Consider the following 19,670-nt stretch of genomic DNA (forward strand, 5'->3'; position numbering starts at 1 on the left):
GACATAGACGGGTCCTACTCGGGTTGGATTTAATTTGATGTAGGATAGTTGGATTTGGAGTGGGATTCGGGCTTGAATGCATAGATCCTATGCTGAACCTGGATCCAATTAGAGTATATATATACCCTGATACATAGGAAATATGCATATCAAATTCGATCTTGTCGGACTTTATGTCCGACTCTGATTCAGATCTGTACTCGGATGTGATTTGTGAGAACGCTATGAACAAATTAACCTGAGTCTGATTAGCATTTGCATATCAGACCCGAACCCAAACCATCTAGATAACCATTAAAATCACAAAATTGGCATGGTGCATAAGAGGAAAATGAAAAGTGAATTGCACTCGACCAAGTAGATGTTACTTAGAATTAGATGTTTAATGCACCTACTTACCTAGAAAAGCAGGAGCTGGAGACTCGCAGAGGAGTGCAATTTCCCAACTTATCCTGCTTTTCTTGATAAGTGTGTAGATCCCGTTAAGCTTCGTACTAGCTAGAGTAACACCTGCTGAGTCATATTTCGTCATTTCCACCGTCTGTTACTATTTTTCTCCATAGGATTCCATCCTATGGCAGAACTATTTATTTTTTCTTGTCCATTGTGGCCATCAGTGTTTACCGTGAATTGGAAAGTGAATAGTCTACTTGCCTAAAGTATTGTCTTTCAGTTTCAACGTGGGCACTGTGAAGAAACATGAATTCTTTTTTTTCTTGGATAACCAAGGAAAAACCACCTCACTCAATTGCCATGTCGTTGGTGTAAAAACACAGGGTCTCCCTGAATTGAGTTCAGGTGCAATGTGATTGCACACTTTAAGTGTGCTGCTGCACCTCATCACCCACCATCTGCTGTTGGGCCCCAGAGCTGACAATCTGTATCCCAAAGATGATGGGTGATAAGGTGCAGCAGCACACCAAAAGTGTGCAATCACATTACACCTATTCCTCCCCCGGCCTCCCTTGCCCACCGCAGGATATACACAGCTTCCGGTCTGCAGTGAGGGACACACACATACGGGTTTCAAACTTGACTTGTGACATCTCTTCAGCTTGGCGACTTTCATGAGATCCCTGCCAGATGAGTTGGAGCCCTTGTGGGATAAAGAAATATGAAGTTGGTGACCAAGTTAATCAAAGGTTGAGTAACTTAATTGGTGCATTAAATCTACCTTTCGGTGTGCATTTTGAAACTTTTCTTTTATTTATTTTCCTAACAATTAATTTCTGAACCAATTACTGGCTTATGATTTGCACGTTATCATATTTAATACCATCTAAACGTGCCTAAAAGTTTAATTACTGACCTCTGCTCAGTTTGGGAGGTGAGCTGTGGGGCCCAACAGCACACTTAAAGTGTGCAATCACATTGCACCTGATCTAAATTCCACGCACACGGGTTTCATTCAGAGAAGAATATTCATATTATCCTGCCCATAAGACGTGCAAGCAGCATATTAAGTGAAAACACCCATGCAGAGATGAGAGGTTTAAAGTAGGGATGTCAACGGGTAGGGTTTGGTTGGGATCTAAGCTAAACCAGGATCAGATTTTTGGGTATGGTATCAGGTCTACTATAAGAGGAACCATATCTGGACCCGATAAGAACTAAAGTAAAATAATGTTTTTTTTTAATCATTTTTACATTGAAAGAATGCAGGTCTTAATCGGAACTCCGACCAGGATGGGTCTGGTATCAAATTTAACAAACTATACCCGGGTCATGTATTAATCGGACCTTCGGGTCTCGACCCTGGCCTTAATCGGGTCTTCTAGTTTGTCAACCATACCCGGACTCTATAGGGCCTGGTTCAGGTTGGGTCCGGGTAAATCCGATCCGCTGACACCCCTCGTTTAAAGTCTAATTCGAAAAATGATGACAATAGACTACCAACAAATACATGCATGGTAGTTTTCTTTTCTTCTTTACCTTCCAAAACGATACACTAGTACCGGTCTTAACTCCAAAGCATCACCTACTCCATCATCACCATTTGGTGAGAGAGAGAGAGAGAGAGAGAGAGAGAGAGAGAGAGAGAGAGAGAGAGAGAGATTCAGGCACTGTAGTTGGAAGAGAGTTTGCACACCAACTCCATCAAAGCAGACTGGGCCTCCATACCATCAACACTGTCACCATTCATATGCATCAACCCTCCAACATAGCCACACTCCGAGGACTCCGCCCCTTCCTTAGAATAGCTATCTGCCATAACTTGTTTTTCCGGCATGCTAGAGCTGTTTTCCTGCATCTCATGCCTTTGAGAGGGAAAAGAGAGGACCCCATTGTGGTAAAGGCTGCTCAATTGGTGGAAATAAGGGCAGATCTTGGAGTCAGGGGGCCTCACCTTGGCAGCACCCTTGGTCTTCCTAAAGTACTTGTTTATGTTCTCCCACTTCTCCTTGCACCTCTTTGCACTCCTCATATATCCCATTTGCATCATTTCTTGAGATATCTTCTCCCATAGTGACCCCTTTGAGTTGCTCTCCTTGAAGTTCTCTTCATGCTTGGTTCTGAGTTTTATTAGAGAACTGACCTCAGACCTTGGCCACCTTTTCAATGGGGCCAGACCCACTTTGCTATTAGTATCTTCTTGGTTTGCCCCCTCACCTGAAATAGGGATTGGATTTGGTTCAGGGTCACGGCTAGGATTAAAGACAGGTATAGGGTTCCCTTCTTCAGCCCTCAGTAAGGTACCCTCCATATGGTTTTCTTCTGTGAACTTCCTCAAGAAGCCAATGATAGTGGCTTCCCTGGTAGATGCAAGGGCCTGCTCCTGTGACCTTAGCTCAGTCTCCTTAGCCATTCTTGCCATCTCCTGCCTCTTCCAAGCCTCCTCCCTATGGATCCTCTCTTGGTCCCTCCTCTCAACAGCTTCCAGAAACTTTCTTTGCAGTTCCTCCTGCTGCGCCATCATCTGCTTCACCATCTCCTCACACAACCCCTTCATCTCTTCAAAGTTCAGCCTCTTCCTCTTCTTCTTGCTTATGTTCTCACCTACAGATGCATTATTCAGTGATGGATTCTCCAGGGTCTCATCCTCTGATGTGCCCTCTTCATTCTTCTCTAACACCATCATCACCTTGTCCTCATTAGCCGGAATCCCACACTTTGAGTTATTGTTACTATTGTAGAGAGCCTCAAGCTCTGAGTAAAACCTGTAATTCTTACCATCTTGCCTACCATCCTTTGTTTTCTTGTAGTACTTGGTCACATTCTCAAATTTCTCCTTGCATTTCTTTGCACTTCTTTTAAATCCTAGCTCAGCAAGCTTCCTGAGTTACATAGAAATAGATAGACGTCACAATCCATTGCCATCTTTAGAAGCAATTTCTGCACACGCACGCGTGACTTGGAAAGAAAGCCCTTTCACACGTGCAACCAACATCTAAAATTTTAAGCATATGCAGGTGATGGGTGAATGGCTTCAAAACCCATATCAAATCACTTTAGAAGGTAGCAAAACACACATAATTTACTTATTCTCTGACAAAAAATTGCATTTTTTCTTGTAGGCTCCGCAAAAATGAGAAAATAAATATCCAAGAAAACCTATCTTGGCTTTCTTCACAAAACACCAGATTCCAATTTGCATCCCAAGATAATGTCAGACAATAATTCATCAGCTACCACTAGTTTTTGCACTAGCTACTGCACAAGAAAAATAAATAGGCAAGGACCAGTCTTGGGTTTCTCACAAGACCCTTGGTTCTGAAAATTAAAAAAACGCTAGGTGGTGTCAGATGCACTCAACTTTGTGGCTAGTACTAATTGTCGACTGCACACATCATGTGTGTACTAAAATCACAACCATTAGCTTTTTCTTTTATGGATCCAAAGGACAAACAGAAGAAATGAGAAAACGAGGATAGAGAAGCATACCTTGAGACATACTCCCAGATGGTACATTTGAAATTTGAGTCATGGATGGTTGCTTCCACATTAGATCTGATCTTTAACAGCGCTAGAGTCTCCTCCCTAGGCCACCTATTTGAGTGCTCATGCACAGGCTTTTTCCCTACAATCTCTGCAGCCCAAAAACCCCTTTCTTCCTCCTCATCCTCCCATTCCTCTCTTCGTTGCTCTTCCATTCCCTTCTCACGGTGCTCCCCAATTGGGTCCTGCACCAGGCCATGTTGGTGGAAGTGGTGCAACAGATGCAGCTCATGGCCTGCAGAATTATCAATCTGGTGCTGCTGTTCCGTGTCAATCACAGGGTTGAGGCTGAAGAAAGGCTGTGGGGAGAGGTGATGGAGGCCAGATCTGGCTGATATGATCTGCTGGATGTGATCAGGAAGATTTGCGTACCCTAGGCCTGACTGCATCCTTCACCTCCCTCTATTTTTTCTCTTTACTCAATAAAAAAGACACATAAAATAAAAACTCATGCTACAAAAGAGAGAGAGAGAGAGAGAGAGAGAGAGAGAGAGAGAGAGATGGCCAAGGGCCATTGGGAATGGTGAGTGGTGAGATAACACTGAGGAACAAGATCATGAACAGTAAAAGAGTTTTTTTTTTCAGTAACTGAAATTACTGGAGTACCCCTGTTACGCGGCAAACTTATGGTAGACGATTAGATCTCGTTGGGGTTGATCTTAGACCATAAAAGGAGAAGGAATTACTATGGAGCCACAGTTGTACGTGAGGCAGACGACATCCACCTCTTTTACAGAATTACTATTGGATTTGGAGGTGCGTGGGTTTGTCCCCACGTTTTTATGGAAGGGCGCCCATCCGTGACGGTACTATCGTTATTTTAGGTGAGATCTTGTCCTAGAGATTAGCTCAGATAAAGGCTGGAAAGTCCAAACTCGTAATTTTGCGATAACGAAAATGTCGATTCGTTGTCGGGGCTCAAAAGCTTTTGTAGAGGTGGGGCCACGTGCCGTTGAGTTCTAATTTAACAAATTACCCATTTTGTATGGTCTCTCTCACGCAAACACTCAAATAGGGCCGGTAAACGAACAGAACAAACCAAACAGGACACGTTCGGGCTCGGCTTGATTATCAGTGGACTGAGCTCATGGCTCGTGTCGTGCTTGTGTTTAACCGAGTCCACCACGAGTTTGGCTCGACCTTGAATGAGATAAGCCCAACATGAGCTGGATCGTGTAAAAAACATTTCATGATATATATATATATATATATATATATATACAAGCTCTCTTGAGCCAAACACCTTGTGTTGGAGCTCGACTCGTTAAACCTAAACAAGCTGCTTGTAACTCTGTTCGCCAGCTATATGAAACAATCACTAACAAGCCTAACCAAGCCGAGTCAAGAGCTGCTCGGTTCATTTACCACCCCTACACACAACTGATATTTAAAAATATAATATTTATCATGGTGCCATTACGTTATGACGAGCAGAAAGAATTTTGTTTTTCAATTTTCCTAGTTGAACATACCTCACATTATATATATATATATATATATATATATATATATATATATATATATATATATATATATATATATAGTGGTTCTGTACCATAATACGTGGAGCACACTCTTGTTTGTATGGATCCAGCCATCAAATGGCTAATCTAACTGCAGATATGTGTTTAGCATGGTTTATTTACTATGTTAGCTGGCTTTATCATGTGTAATACATGATAAGATCCTATATATATATATATATTGGATTATCAAGTTCTCAGCAATTTAATTTGATCATTAGAAGCTAGCAGACACTACGGGGAACACATCTATGAGGTTGAATTGAGTTAATACAACATACACTTGTAATTTCCTGCTAAACTGGACTGTCATCCAACCAATGTATAGTCTTGAGAAAATAATTATCCCTGTTTTGGAATAACACAATTTTATTTGAATCCAGTATAGTTCTTTAGAAAACAAAGACGCTTTCAAAATAATCAGTGATTTGAAATATGCAATATTTTTATCATGATATTAACAAAATCAAATTAACACTTTTCATGTTCTAACATTTATATAGTTGTTTCTAACATTTGTAATAATTTATATATTTGTGAAGGTTTTAGGTTTATATATATGGTGTTTTCTTGGAAAACAAATATCATAAGATTTTCTTGCTAAGGTCCTTAAAACAAGATTACTGACATTGCTCATAGCTTAAGAAATTATAAAGATGCCAATCGTCCTTGTTTTGATAGAAGCCTCTACAAAAACGAGCTGCATTTTTGAAATTTCTGATATGTGCCACGTGTTTCCTATCAACCGTCAAATGGAGACCTCATGTTGACATTCATCTTCTAAAAAAATACGCGATTTTTGTTGGTATAAAAAATGGCAAATTTTTAAATATTTGTAAATAACAGCTATTATTATAGTTTGACTTGATATTATTTCAAATTTACTCACTAAATTGCCGATGATATATATATATATAATCATAAGGTTATTTTGGCAAATTAATTAGGCGAAATCTACTGATTTTATAAATAGATAAATGTTTAAGGGGGGATTTTGTAATTTAAGTTAAGGGGAAAATCGTACTCTCGGGACCCAGACAGGAATCTTTGATGACCTCATCCACGTGGAGTAATCTCAACCGTTTTCATGGAAGATGGGGACAAAAATTAGGCATGGGGGTAAAGAGCTAGGTGTGTGGGCCCCGCATATTGCCTTTTGCCCAATCAATTTCAAACACTAACTCTAAATCCGGCCATCGTGAATGAAAATTCAAAAAATTAAACAAAAGGAAATTTTATTAATTTTTAAGGAAAAAAATAAAAATAAAAATAAAGGTATATATACCTGCCAAAAGTTTGAAAGGGCAACCAGTTTATGCTGTTGGTCTATGACACAATGAAATTCAATGCAATCCATGGTCCAGAGGATCCGTCTTTTGAGCAGTTGCTCGTAGGGCTCGGAAAAGATTAGGGGTGTAACCGGGTTCCGGGTCGGATCTTGTTGGATCTGATTCTGATTTGGGTTTAAAAGTTAAACCCAAGTTTGACCCAATCCACTTAGAGTGTGAGTTTGGGTTTGGGTATGATTAGAAAAATTGTAGACCCATGTTAACAGGTTGGGGTATATATATTTGGCTAGGTCTTCAATAGACCAATTTTTTTAATTGGGTCTAAGAATTAGACCCAAACCCAACCCATTTTGATTCAGGTTTAAGAATTATACCCAAACCCGACCCATTGATCACACTCAATGTGCAAAAAATAATTGTGCAAAACGTGGCTTTTAGCGGCGGTCATGCTTCTGATATAAACTATTGTCATATTTAATCCCCAACGCACATCTCATTTGAGAAACATTCATTTCACTTTGGGAACGCTGAGAGGCAGATATGCATACATACTGTGCAACTGAAATGTGTTGGGAAAATTGAAATATTATAAGGATATATATAAATTTTGTTGAATGAATGACACAAAAAGTGATTGCAGGGTGTTGGACATTTGTGCATGAGGTGTGGGGTTCGAATCTCACCCTCTACACATTTAACTCAAAAATAAATTTAAATGAAATCAACTAGGCTCGAGCCAAGCTGAGGCAAGCTCGAACTTGACGTGAGTCGGGTTTGTACGCAATGTGTTCAAGGTTGGTTTGAGCTTGAGCTGAAATTGAACATATAATTTTTTGATTAAGCCAAGCTTGAACATATAATTTTTTTTAACAAACCGAGCTTTTTGAGCCTAAGCTTGGCTCCAGCCCGGCTTGTGTTCACCCTATAATAATTATTCCTAAATGTGCTGGAGGAGATACGTATAGTGGCAATGTGGTTACCAAGTGTATATTAGAATTAGGGGTGTCATCGGGTTGGGTTTGGTTCGGACCTAGGTGAAACAATACTTGGATAAGATTTTTGGGTATGGTATCAAGTCCAGACCTGAGTTCAATTGGGTCTACTATAAGAAAAACCATACCCGGACCCCATAGAAGCTACAAGAATTAACCAGACCCGATAAAATAATATTTTTTTTTATCATTTTTTACATTGAAAAATTCAGAGTCTTAGTTGGAACTTGGGTGAGGCTCGAGTCTGGTATAAAATTTCACAAACAATACCCGAATCCATGTATTAGCCTGACCATCGGTTCCAGACACACGTCTTAATCGGGTCTTCTTATTTATCACCATATCCGGACCCTATAGGATTTAGTCTGGGTTATAAGGTCCGTGTAAACTAGACCTGTTGACACCCCTAATTAGAATAGGTGAGCTGGCAATTCTCGTGGCCAAGGGCACTGTTCATTCAGTTCAAGATCTAAATTGGAAATGGCACGTGTCATGCATCCGCGCGCTTTAAGGTCGGGACATGATTCGGTTCGGGTGTCAGTATTATTGAATCCGACTTTTCAATAAATTTTTTTTTGAAATATCTAGATATTGCCGCCTTCTCGCACATTACGTATTGCTGCGTTTCTATTTAAAGTAAGTAGATAATAATTTTGAGATATTGTAAAGTGTTCCCCCCTCCACCATTCAAGTCCAGAAATCCAGATATTGAGTCCCATAAGAACACAAGCGACCATTTGATGACGCATGGACCTACGCAATTAACGGTATGATCCAGGGTAGGTCCACTTATACCCCAGTATAGTTCCAAACAGGTGCCGGGTCCAACCAGCGCTCATAAACCTACCCACTTCCGTATTGGACCCAACTACAGATCCAATCCAATGTCCAGGTTTACTCGATCGGATCGAACCCGAACCGGTCAGACACCTGCACCAACTCGGCCTATTTAGTACCGCAGTTGACTGCAGGATTGACCGGTGTGACCAAGCCCACTTGATGAGTTTCAGGACTTCACTGTGGCCACGAACGTCTACCAACTGATGCAGAAACAAACCAATCCGGTCCATTTCACCCAGACCCGGATCAGCTGAACAAAACACTCCGAATCTTACCAAACCATTTCTCAGGATGGATCGTTCACCGAATGCCCGACGGTGCCACGTTTCGACTTCGGACTGGTCAAACATGCCACGTTTGCTTAGACTCAAGACCCTGAAAGAAACACTGGTCTTCCCACTGGGCCCCACAAGGTGGCTCAGCTCACTTGTGACACACACGTATACAACAAGTGGGACCCATCCACCACAAGGCAAGACGCTCACGTCCTCTCCTCAGCCTATATATCGACCACATCTCCTCTTTCTTACCAGTGCCACCACCAACATTGCTACCGGAATTTTTTCGAATTGTGAATTTCCACCAGCATGGGGAATGCGGACCCCGTGGAGTGTGTGCACCGGGTGTCAGTGCCGCTGCCGGAGCCGTTCATTCCGGCGCTTGCGACGTCGCTGAAGGAGACGTTCTTCCCGGACGATCCGCTCCGGCGGTTCAAGGGGCAGCCGGTTCGGCGGAAGGCCGTGCTGGCGTTGCAGTACGTGTTCCCCATACTCGAGTGGGGCCCTCGGTACACTGTGGAGTTCCTGAAGTCGGACCTCATAGCGGGGATCACCATCGCCAGCCTCGCCATTCCCCAAGGCATCAGCTACGCTAAGCTCGCCAACCTCCCCCCGATCTACGGCCTTTGTGGGTTCCTTTCTCTTTCATCTTCATTACCATTATCACCAATATCATCATCATCATCATCACTTATAATAATGTGGAGAAAATGATTGGTGGTGTCTATCTTTTTATTTTTATTTTTTCTTTTCCGGTGAATTTGGGTGTGACTTTTGGCTGGTTATGTGATCAGACTCGAGCTTCGTGCCACCGTTGGTATACGCGATGATGGGGAGCTCGAGGGATGTCGCGGTGGGGACGGTGGCGGTAGCGTCGCTGCTGATGGCAGCGTTGTTGGGAAGGGAGGTGCCTGCAGCGGCGCACCCGGCTCTCTACGTGAATTTGTCCTTCACCTCCACCTTCTTCGCCGGAGTTTTCATGGCCGCCCTCGGAATCCTCAGGTCGGACTCTTTTAGAAAGAGAGAGAGAGAGAGGCATTTGAGGTTGGTATGAGTCAGGCAGTATCTGCCAAGTGTTTGCTTTCCTTCTTACACGATATTGGCTTCCTTGTCACGACACTGCACAGGCTGGGATTCATAGTGGATTTCCTGTCGCATGCGACCATCGTGGGGTTCATGGCAGGAGCTGCAACGGTGGTTTCCTTGCAGCATCTGAAGGGCATCTTCGGCCTCGAGCACTTCACCAACGAAACCGACCTCATCGCCGTCATGCATTCCATCTTCTCCCAGACTCACCTGGTAAATCTCTCTCTCTCTCTCTCTCTCTCTCTGCGCGAAAAGTGTACTCATGATGGTAGGTGAGCATAAAGGGTTAATTTTGCGTGCGCTTTTCTGCTTGTGTGTGTGTTTCCTGATCAAAAGTCACGTCACTGTCGATGAAGAATAATTGAGGTTGTGTGCTTTTTTGTTTTAATTCTTTTTACAGTGGAGATGGCAGAGTGCCGTACTCGGTTGTTGCTTCCTCTCCTTCCTCCTCCTCGCTCGCTTGGTTGTAAGTTTCTCCAAACGAAAGAAAACAAAAACATTTAGCCACAGTGTCCATACCATCTCCTGCTAATTTCATGATTCATGGGGGTTGGTAAACCAACAAGCAACTCGTGACTCGGTTCAATTCGGCTTGTCATGAACTTATTTGTGATCGGCTCATAATCACTGGCAAACCGAAAGCACAAGCAGCTCATTTAGTTTAAATGAACCGGGATCCAATACAAGGTCTTTGGTTCAGGTGAATATATATATATATATATATATATATATATATATATATATATATATATATATATATAGGTTCCTCATACTTGGGTAGTAAGGTGCGGACAGTCTTAAATTTCTATTTTTTTCGTTTATCAATTCTTTTCTTAGAACCTGTCATCATAAATCTGATTTACATGGTTTTTTAGTAGGTTACAGCTTTTAAATAATTAACCCCATTACAACATGTGAGCATGTTTATATATATATATATATATATAAGACTTCGAAAATCAACGGTTTAGAATTTTTATAAATTCTGAAGTTTTATAAAATCATATTTTATTATTAAAAAAAAATCCAATAGAAGTTTCCTAGAAAATGAATCATACTGAACACATCTGTGGGATCTGATTTGCAAAATATAGCTTGAAATATTGGAAATTATAACTGTCCACACCATATGAAGCGTAGAAGGAACCAATGTGTGTAATATGTAAAAATTATGTGTTCTATGTATAAATAACATAATCTTTTTTACATGAGTCAAATCATGTTTGGGCTCCAAAGCATTCTCCAATCTACGTTAGCAATAATATGGCATGATGGACTTTATCAACATATGGGTAATTTGTTTTTATTTTGCTGATATTTAAATGTTTTTTATAAAGATTAGTCAAAATGTCTACTTTGAAGTTTGAACGCTGAGAAGAGATTGGTCATATTCAATATCACCAAGTTTTTTACGTTATTGTATTCAAACCAGGTACGATTCTTAATCTTTTTTTTTTTTTTAATTTTCTTATCTCCAGGTTGACAGATAAGAGACATATCTGTCAAGAGTTCAGCTAGAAAGTGTGTTACACCCGTCAAGCGGGAACCACCATGTGGCTCTTGACGGTTAGGTCTGACCAATTTTTAGTGATATTGATTGTGATATGATCAGCTCATTGCAAATATTCTCCTTTTTTGGATTTTTCAAGTTTTTTTTTTTTGGGAAATAAGCATATCATAACAAGGGGAGTAGACTTCTACCAAGTAACAGAGATGAGATCGTTTGATGTCTACTTCATCCCCTCTGCCAAAATTTCGTAATTCATAGCAAAATTTGTCCCCATCCACTTTAAAACATTCCGATTGAAGGGTGGTCTTTATCAAATTCATTTGTTTTTTTCGGATCAAGTTTGTTTGGCAACATTAGCAGGGCGGTTCTACCAACCAACAACAGAGAATATGACCGTCTTTGTTTTTCCTTTCTTTTCTTTTCTTGTTGAAAAAAGTAAAATCTAATGGTGGTGGTTGATGGGTGATAGATACTAATTAACCCTTTCTCGTAGTTTTGTGGATAGAGCAAGAGGCGGCCTCGGTTCGTCTGGATATCGGCTGCGGCTCCACTGACCTCAGTCATAGTTGGGACGGCCTTCGTTTACCTTACCCACGCTCACAAACACGACGTCCAAGTGGTGAGTGTCTGTGAGAGAGAGAGAGCCGAACTATAACCATCAACATTACGAAACGAAAACAGGTTCAACCAACGTTGAACCTACCAGGAAACCAAACACGGGACCAAGACATGCCAAGGAGCCCCAAAAAAAGGAAAAAAAAGAAAAGGAAAGATGCAAGGAGAAAAGGAAGAAAGAAACAAGAAGCCAATACAGTTAGGCGACAAGCATCACCCAGGATCATGAATGGTCCCTGGAGGCAGATGGTGTTGCAGATCAGGGATGTTGATGCGGAGAATGGCGTATACGTCCACCAAAATAAGGTTCACCATTTTGTTGAACACTGCCGGAATATGCCGAAAAATAGCGTTGTTGCGAGTCATCCAAACGGCCCACCATAACGAGAGAAGCCAAGTTTGCCAAATAATACGCCATTTGTTGCAATGACGAACTGGTTGAGGACCCCACAACAAATCATTGGCGAACGATTCCTGACGCACGCTGACCCCCGGCTTATTCCAAGTCACCTTAATGATGTTTTGAAAAACAGAGCACTCCCAAAAAAGGTGAAAGGCAGATTCTTCAGCCGCCTCACACAACGCACATTTACTCGGCAGATGAAAACCGATGGATTTGAGGAAATTGTCAGTCTGCACCCGATTGTGTAAGATTAGCCAAGCCAGGAAACATGATCTCAGAGTGGGACCCTTGCCCCAGATCAGGTTCGTCGGAAACCGGTCCACCCTCGATGGAAGGAGAGCGAGGTAGCCTTCTTTAGAGCGGAAAGATCCGTTCGGAGCAAGGTTACGACCAAAGAACAGAGACTGCGATTCAACATTGCCATTATGAGATAGAACTGCAGACCATGCTTGGATCCATGATCGACGAAGCTTTGACATAGATCGCTGACGCACGCTTGTGGCCCCCACCAATGATTCCACACCACCGTATTTAGCTAGAAGCACGCTTGCACACGGAGACCCAGGTTGGTGTGCAAGCCAGCTCTACTTCACGACAAGAATCATACTCCTCAGCCGAAGGTCCTTGATTCCCAAACCCCCCCTATTTTGGGGTAGTCGAAGAGTGTCCCACCCTATTAGGTGACGCTTGTTTTTGTGACCACGCCCAGACCACAAAAAAGTGCGTCATTACCTGAGCTATCTTCTTACTAACCCCCATGGGCATCAGGAACATAGACATAAAAAATTCTGGCATAGCAGAAAGAACGTGCTTGATGAGAGTTAGTCTACCTGCGATAGAAAGGTAGGACGCTTGCCAGCCCAAATTTTTTTCCTGAACCCTTTGGATAGTGGTGCTCCAGGCTGTCGTTGATACACGACTGATTTGGAGCGGCAGACCCAGATAAGAGAAAGAGTTATCCGAAACCGAGCATCCGAATATCCGCTGGCCCAAGTCCAACATTGAAGCAGGGGCGTTGACCATGGAAAGACAACACTTCTCGTAGTTCAAGGATAGACCTGACATCGATTGGAAAAAAAGAAGGACAAGCTTGAATCTTAACATTTGTTGGATGGAGGCCCTTCCGAAGATAATTATGTCATCAGCGTATGTCAGGATCTGACTATGACACTCTTGAATACCGAGAGATTCAATTAGATCACCCTCCACTGCCCTCTTAACCAAGACCACCAGGCCTTCAGAGACGACGTTAAAGAGTAACGGAGACAGAGGACATCCTTGTCGAAGACCACGACCAAGTTTGAATTGTTTTCCCTTGACCCCATTGATCTGAAACTGTGATTGGGCATTGGTTACCAGCTCATGCACCCAGCTAGAGAAACGCCTACCGAAACCCAAGTTTGCCAACATGTTGAAGAGGAACGGCTAATGAACCGAGTCGTAGGCTTTATGAAAGTCAAGCTTCAAAGTGAAAAAGCCCCCCCCGCTGATCTTGAGAGAGTGCAACACTTCTGTGGCCAAAATGAAGGAATGTTGAAGTCTTCTGTTAGGAATGAAGGCGAACTGAGCCTCTGAGATAATCCTAGGAGCAATTGAACGCATCCTGTTAGCTAAGACCTTGGCGATAATGCGATATAAACTCCCTAACACTGATATAGGTCTAAACTGCGAGATATCCGATGCGGCTTTCTCCTTAGGAATAAGCGACAGAATTGCTAGGTGAGAATGAACCGGCAATCGGCCATTTCGATGAAACTCATGAAGAGCCGAAAGAAGATCAACATTAATACTCATGAAGATCAACAAAATGTTGAACCCATGAACCGAACAAAGTAGAAACAAAACTAAAATATAGAAAAAACAAAGCTAAAGAAAAAGAAACTAAAGACAGCTAGCAACAAAACAACAAAGCCTACTTAACCAGGATCCGCAGGATTAGAACAAACCACGGCTGAGTGAACGTCGTTCAGATTAGAGGAAAGGTCTCTAAGATGCATACATAATATTGCATATACATCAACCAGGATTTTATGGACAAGATGATTAAAGATGACCGGAATTTGACGGAAAGTAACATCATTGCGTGCCATCCAAACAAACCACCAAATAGTAAGCAACCATGTCTTCCAGATCAGTATCCACCGCTTGCATCGTCTAATTTCAATAGGGCCCAGGAGAAGATCAAGCGCAAAAGACTCTTCTTTGACAATTATGTTCGGAGATCTCCACGTCCTATTAAATAAGGCCACAAAGATTCGGCATGACCAAAATAAATGAAAAGTAGTTTCTTCAGTAGCTTGACACAACACACACCAACTTGGAAACTGAAAGCCCAACTTCTTTAAATAACTGTGAGTCTGAACCCTATCATGCAAAATTAACCAAGCCAAGAACCAAGATCTTGGAGAAGGGCCCGTACCCCATAACGCACACTCAGGGAACCAATCTGCCCCTAGGGAGAGCAACGATGATGAGAGAGAGAGAGAGAGAGAGAGAGAGAGAGAGAGAGAGAGAGCTCATATTTTGAAAATAACTTCATTTTATCGCAAGATGTTAACGAATACATGATATTGTTGAAATAAAGCGTTATCTAAGCTCAGTTCGTTATGCCGTTTCTGTCACCTATTTTAAAGATACCATATCTTGTTTTTATCGCGATATTACTGATGCAATATTTCTATTTTTATATGTATTTATATTGCTTTTTGATATTTTTTAAAAATTAAGCTTTCTGATACTTTCTTCAATATTTTTGGAGAAAAACAAATTTTTTAGATTTATGATATGATTTTTGTTTGCCGAGAAAAGCAAGGTGGGCATATCAGGTCATACTGAGCATAACCTGAGGTCATATTCAATCTCCACTGTACATCTCAATTGGGAACTGGCACCCCCAATTGGTTGGAAGCAGATCAGGTCATGCTGAACATGAGCGTTTTTGCTCATGCTGACATTGTGGCCGTCTGTTTGCATTTTGGATGAATGCCACGTGGTTTTGTTGACTTTTGAGCTTTTTAAAATACAAATCGGATGGCCACGATGTCGGCACAAGCAAAAACGCTCATGTTCAGCATGACCTGATCTGCTTCCCAATTGGTTAAACCGATGCCACCATTTTGGCTGTGTTCGTATTGATACGAGCAGACACGCAGACTCGAACACTGATACATACGGAATTATTTTCATATTTTAAAACAATATTTTATTATATTTTAAACTTATTTCAATAAAAAATAATTTTAATGTTAAAACATTTAAAAATAGTTTTTTCACTGATTAAAACATTTTAAAAAACCTCGTATCTCATTTTTGAATAAAATTTTAAAGTTTCGGGAGTCGGATCCGAAGCGGGTTCGAGTCCTTGAATCATTGTGACATTGTTGGATAGAGTGAAAGTGGGGTCCACCCACATCCCGATGAAGTTAGATATGCGGTGGGATACTTGTTCAAATGACCTGATCCACACATCTTACTGCAGGGCACCTGGCCAATTCAGGTTATCTGTTCCTTTCATTCTCTCAACTACAGGACGACAGATCAGGTGCAATCACATTGCACGCGTTACTGTGCTGCTGCACCTGATCTGCCCTTCATCTTCTGTTGGGCTCCACACAGCTGACAGTCCTAGAGATGGAGGGCAGTCTGGTGCAGCCGCACACTCAAAGTGTGCAATGTGATTTTGAGAGAGAGAGAGAGAGAATTGTCTAATTAATGTTAGCATTTGGTTGGTTGCAGATTGGAAACTTGAAGAAGGGAGTGAACCCGCCATCAGTGACGGAGTTAACCTTCTCGTCTCAATACTTGGGGCTCGCTGTTAAGACTGGCATCGTCACCGGCGTCATCGCCCTCGCCGTAAGCCTTCCTTCCATCCAAGCTTCCATTAAAGAAACTACTGTTGTTTTTACGCAATGAAACGTGATAATCTTGAAAATTCGCAGGATAAAATCTCAACTTATCGCATTTTATCTGGATAATTAGATTCTCCCAAATAAACCCTCAGGGGTGTAAGCGTTTTGGATTCAGTTGAGTCGTGGATGAATACTGAACTACGAGTGCAACGGGATTGACAGTAGGCTTGATCGTACCTGATCCGAATTTAAACAATAAGTCCAAATCGAATTCGATCAAATGAGCTGAGATGATAATACTGGCTCTTAAACGAAACGCTACACTAGCTCTTTTTTTTTAGGATCTGATTGATCGGTATCAGAATATAGCTAGTTTCAACAGAAAGTCGTGATATGAATCCAAATCTAGAAAGATTATATGAATCCAATATGAATACAAATTCAAAACCTACTTTAAGATCCATATAAAAAAAATAAAGTGTTGGATTCAGCTCGGTTCAACCAAATCCCATCATCCATCCCAAATATCCTTCTTTGGAAGCAAAAGCTTTCTTCCGACCTTCATCACTTTCGTTGCTATTTAATTGGGAAATCAGGTTAAAATTATAGTTCATTAGAGTTGATTGCCTTCACTAATTACAGGAAGGAATTGCTGTTGGCAGAAGCTTTGCCATGTTTAAGAACTACCACATTGATGGTAATAAAGAGATGATAGCTTTTGAAATGATGAACATTGTTGGTTCATGCACTTCATGCTATATTACCACAGGTAATCCTCTCTCTCTCTCTCTCTCTCTCTCTCTCTCTCTCTCTCTCTCTCTCTCTCTCAGAGGGTTTATCTAACATCAAACTAGTGATATTAAATTTAACAACATTCAACCGATTGAAATGATCAAAATACCCTTAACATATCAATTTTTAAAGCAAATGCATAGTATTAACTTTTTGATGCCAAAAACGTCATTTTTTTACTTTTTTAATTTAAATTACTAAAGTATGCCCTGTTACTTTCTTTAAAGATGTGTGAAGTTTTTTACACAAAAGATTCACTGTACAAGTGAAGAGTAACTATGAATTTTAAAAATGTCAGTGTTTTTTTAAGAGTGCTTTAATCATTTCAATTAGTTGAACGCTGCTTGCCAAGTCTGTTAAGGGAAACGGTTACTAATGTCCACTGAAAGTTGCACACACATGCACAGAGGCCAATTAGTTTCTTTGTGATAACCATCTTTGTCTCGATAAAAAATAATGCTTGAATTAATTATTCAAGGTAATCGCTCCCGGCACTTTTCTATTAATCCCCAATTATCTATTAATGTTTTTAATTTGTCTTCATAGTTCCAATCTCTAATCATGTGTCAAAGAAGTCATTCTATAACATTTTCTTAAACCATTTTCAGGGCCATTTTCACGCTCCGCTGTAAACTTCAATGCCGGTTGTAAGACTGCAATGTCTAACATTGTGATGGCTACTGCTGTCATGATAACACTCCTCTTACTGACCCCTTTGTTCCATTACACTCCCCTTGTTGTTCTCTCCTCCATCATCATTGCTGCCATGCTTGGTCTCATCGACTATGAAGCTGCCATCCATCTCTGGAAAGTTGACAAAGTCGATTTCTGTGTTTGCATGGGTGCCTTCCTCGGCGTCGTCTTCCAGAGCGTAGAGGTTGGACTTATCATTGCTGTAAGTTGCTTATCTTCTCACTTAGATCTTCACGGTGCTTGTTTCTTGCATGTGCATTCATTCTCATACATGATGCCCAAGCTTGATCGTGAATGTGAATGATCATAAGAAATGGATATAAGCATTAGGAGGTGTATTCATGGTTTAGTTACGATCTTATAGATGATCTACTGCAAGTGCCTTAATCTCTACACAAAACATACTTGATGATGATGAATGATATTATTGTTACTTTGGCAGGTTTCCATCTCTGTGCTTAGACTTATACTCTTCATCGCTAGGCCTCAAACTTCAGTTCTTGGCAATATCCCGAACTCCGGAACGTTCCGGAACATCAGGCAATACCCAGTTGCCACTCGAGTTCCTGGGGTCCTTGTCCTCCAAATTGATTCACCAATCTACTTTGCAAATTCTGGCTACCTGAGAGAGAGGTTAGTCTCCTTCCCATCTCTACTCTTACATGCTATGTAACATTACAAAAAAAATCCCAAATTGAGCTTTTCTGTTCCCTGTTCATTTAGAATCTTAAGGTGGATTGATGAAGAAGAAGATAGGCTTAAAGATTCTGGGGAGAACTGCCTTCGATATGTGATCCTTGACATGACTGGTAAGACTTTTTTTCACATGTTTGAACGTGTCATGTGGGGTGTCCATGTGTCGTGCCAAGTGCCTTAGACACTGAAACTTATATGGCTGCTCATATGTGACATACCTAACTTTGTGTGTCTGAATATTTTTCCTTCCTAACTGATCATACATGTTGCGTGACAGCCATAGGGTGCATTGACACTAGTGGGATAAGCTTGCTAGAAGAGACCAAGAGGAACATTGAAAGGAGGGGATTGAAGGTAACCAAGCATATAAAAGCGTCTCTTCTGCTACCATTATCAGATTGTTTCAAGTTTTAGCATTTTTTTTGAAAAAAAGTTTTAGCATTTCCCATCTTGCACAATACAATTAACAGAAGACAAAAACAAGGAACTGCTAAGTTATCTTAGCATAAACAAATCCTACTTGCTAATTTGCTGTGGTAAATCATAAATCTTGTGATTATAGCATTTGTTAAGCTAAATAAATTTTCTTGATCTTAGATAATAAGGATGATAAATCTATCTTGTGCATTATGCAGCTTGCATTGGCCAACCCTGGAACAGATGTAATGGTGAAATTGGGGAAGTCGAAGTTTCTAGACAGTCTCAGCGAAGAATGGATATTTCTCACAGTTGAAGAAGCTGTCAATGCATGCAATTTCATGCTTCACACTTGCAAACCATCAGAAACCATGAAAGCAACCATCATCAACATTGATAATACTTGTGTCAGTGTCTAATAGTGGAAGCCATTACTCTTCCATTTTTCTTTTATTTTGCAAGAGAAGAAGCTTTTGAATGTAAAGCAAGCATGTTACCAGCAGACTGCAACAGTACCAATCCATTCTTATTGATTCGGTGAGAGCCGTTACCCACACTTTTGTTGCACGTGTGGGACCAGATATATTTTTGCCAATAAAATTGTACTGTAGATAGGTAATGCAAATTTGCCCAGGTTTCCTTAAAGATTTTGATACTTATTACCTTGGTGTTCACTCTTTTTTTATTCCAATGAATTTGGCCAACTACAGCGCACAGTGAATGCACGATCAGTGATGGGAGGGTTTTTCCCT

At 41.1% G+C, this 19,670-nt stretch overlaps 2 protein-coding genes across 2 annotated transcripts; one reads left to right on the plus strand and one right to left on the minus strand.

Annotated features, from left to right (window-relative positions):
• Window positions 1–1,879: 1,879 nt before the first annotated feature.
• Window positions 1,880–4,511, minus strand: LOC149830625 (trihelix transcription factor GTL1-like). The gene is made up of 2 exons (XM_090015885.1): window positions 3,883–4,511; window positions 1,880–3,275 (listed from the first exon to the last, which is right to left on the minus strand). The coding sequence occupies exons 1-2, from the start codon at window positions 4,323–4,325 to the stop codon at window positions 2,057–2,059; spliced, it is 1,662 nt and encodes a 553-aa protein (XP_089872011.1). The 5' UTR covers window positions 4,326–4,511; the 3' UTR covers window positions 1,880–2,056.
• A 4,598-nt stretch (window positions 4,512–9,109) lies between these two features.
• LOC149830626 (sulfate transporter 3.1-like) lies at window positions 9,110–19,563 on the plus strand. Its single transcript, XM_090016648.1, has 12 exons — window positions 9,110–9,486; window positions 9,653–9,860; window positions 9,986–10,157; window positions 10,345–10,410; window positions 11,960–12,073; window positions 16,208–16,324; window positions 16,963–17,089; window positions 17,721–18,007; window positions 18,248–18,438; window positions 18,529–18,614; window positions 18,779–18,855; window positions 19,137–19,563. The coding sequence occupies exons 1-12, from the start codon at window positions 9,168–9,170 to the stop codon at window positions 19,335–19,337; spliced, it is 1,965 nt and encodes a 654-aa protein (XP_089872774.1). The 5' UTR covers window positions 9,110–9,167; the 3' UTR covers window positions 19,338–19,563.
• The last annotated feature ends 107 nt before the right edge of the window (window positions 19,564–19,670 follow it).

This window comes from Nuphar pumila, chromosome 8 (assembly GCF_984573655.1).
Source record: "Nuphar pumila chromosome 8, dmNupPumi1.hap1.1, whole genome shotgun sequence".
Lineage (NCBI taxonomy): Eukaryota > Viridiplantae > Streptophyta > Magnoliopsida > Nymphaeales > Nymphaeaceae > Nuphar > Nuphar pumila.

What these genes read in the sequence shown, in the direction of transcription:
- LOC149830625 (XM_090015885.1), bottom strand. Translation starts at nt 4,325, where the DNA reads ATGCAGTCAGGCCTAGGGTACGCAAATCTTCCTGATCACATCCAGCAG. An exon ending in ATCTGGGAGTATGTCTCAAG is followed by an intron (nt 3,276 to 3,882) that starts GTATGCTTCTCT and finishes TATGTAACTCAG; the next exon opens with GAAGCTTGCTGAGCTAGGAT.
- LOC149830626 (XM_090016648.1), top strand. Translation starts at nt 9,168, where the DNA reads ATGGGGAATGCGGACCCCGTGGAGTGTGTGCACCGGGTGTCAGTGCCG. An exon ending in TCCTCCTCGCTCGCTTGGTT is followed by an intron (nt 10,411 to 11,959) that starts GTAAGTTTCTCC and finishes TTTTGTGGATAG; the next exon opens with AGCAAGAGGCGGCCTCGGTT. An exon ending in AGGTTGGACTTATCATTGCT is followed by an intron (nt 18,008 to 18,247) that starts GTAAGTTGCTTA and finishes TTACTTTGGCAG; the next exon opens with GTTTCCATCTCTGTGCTTAG.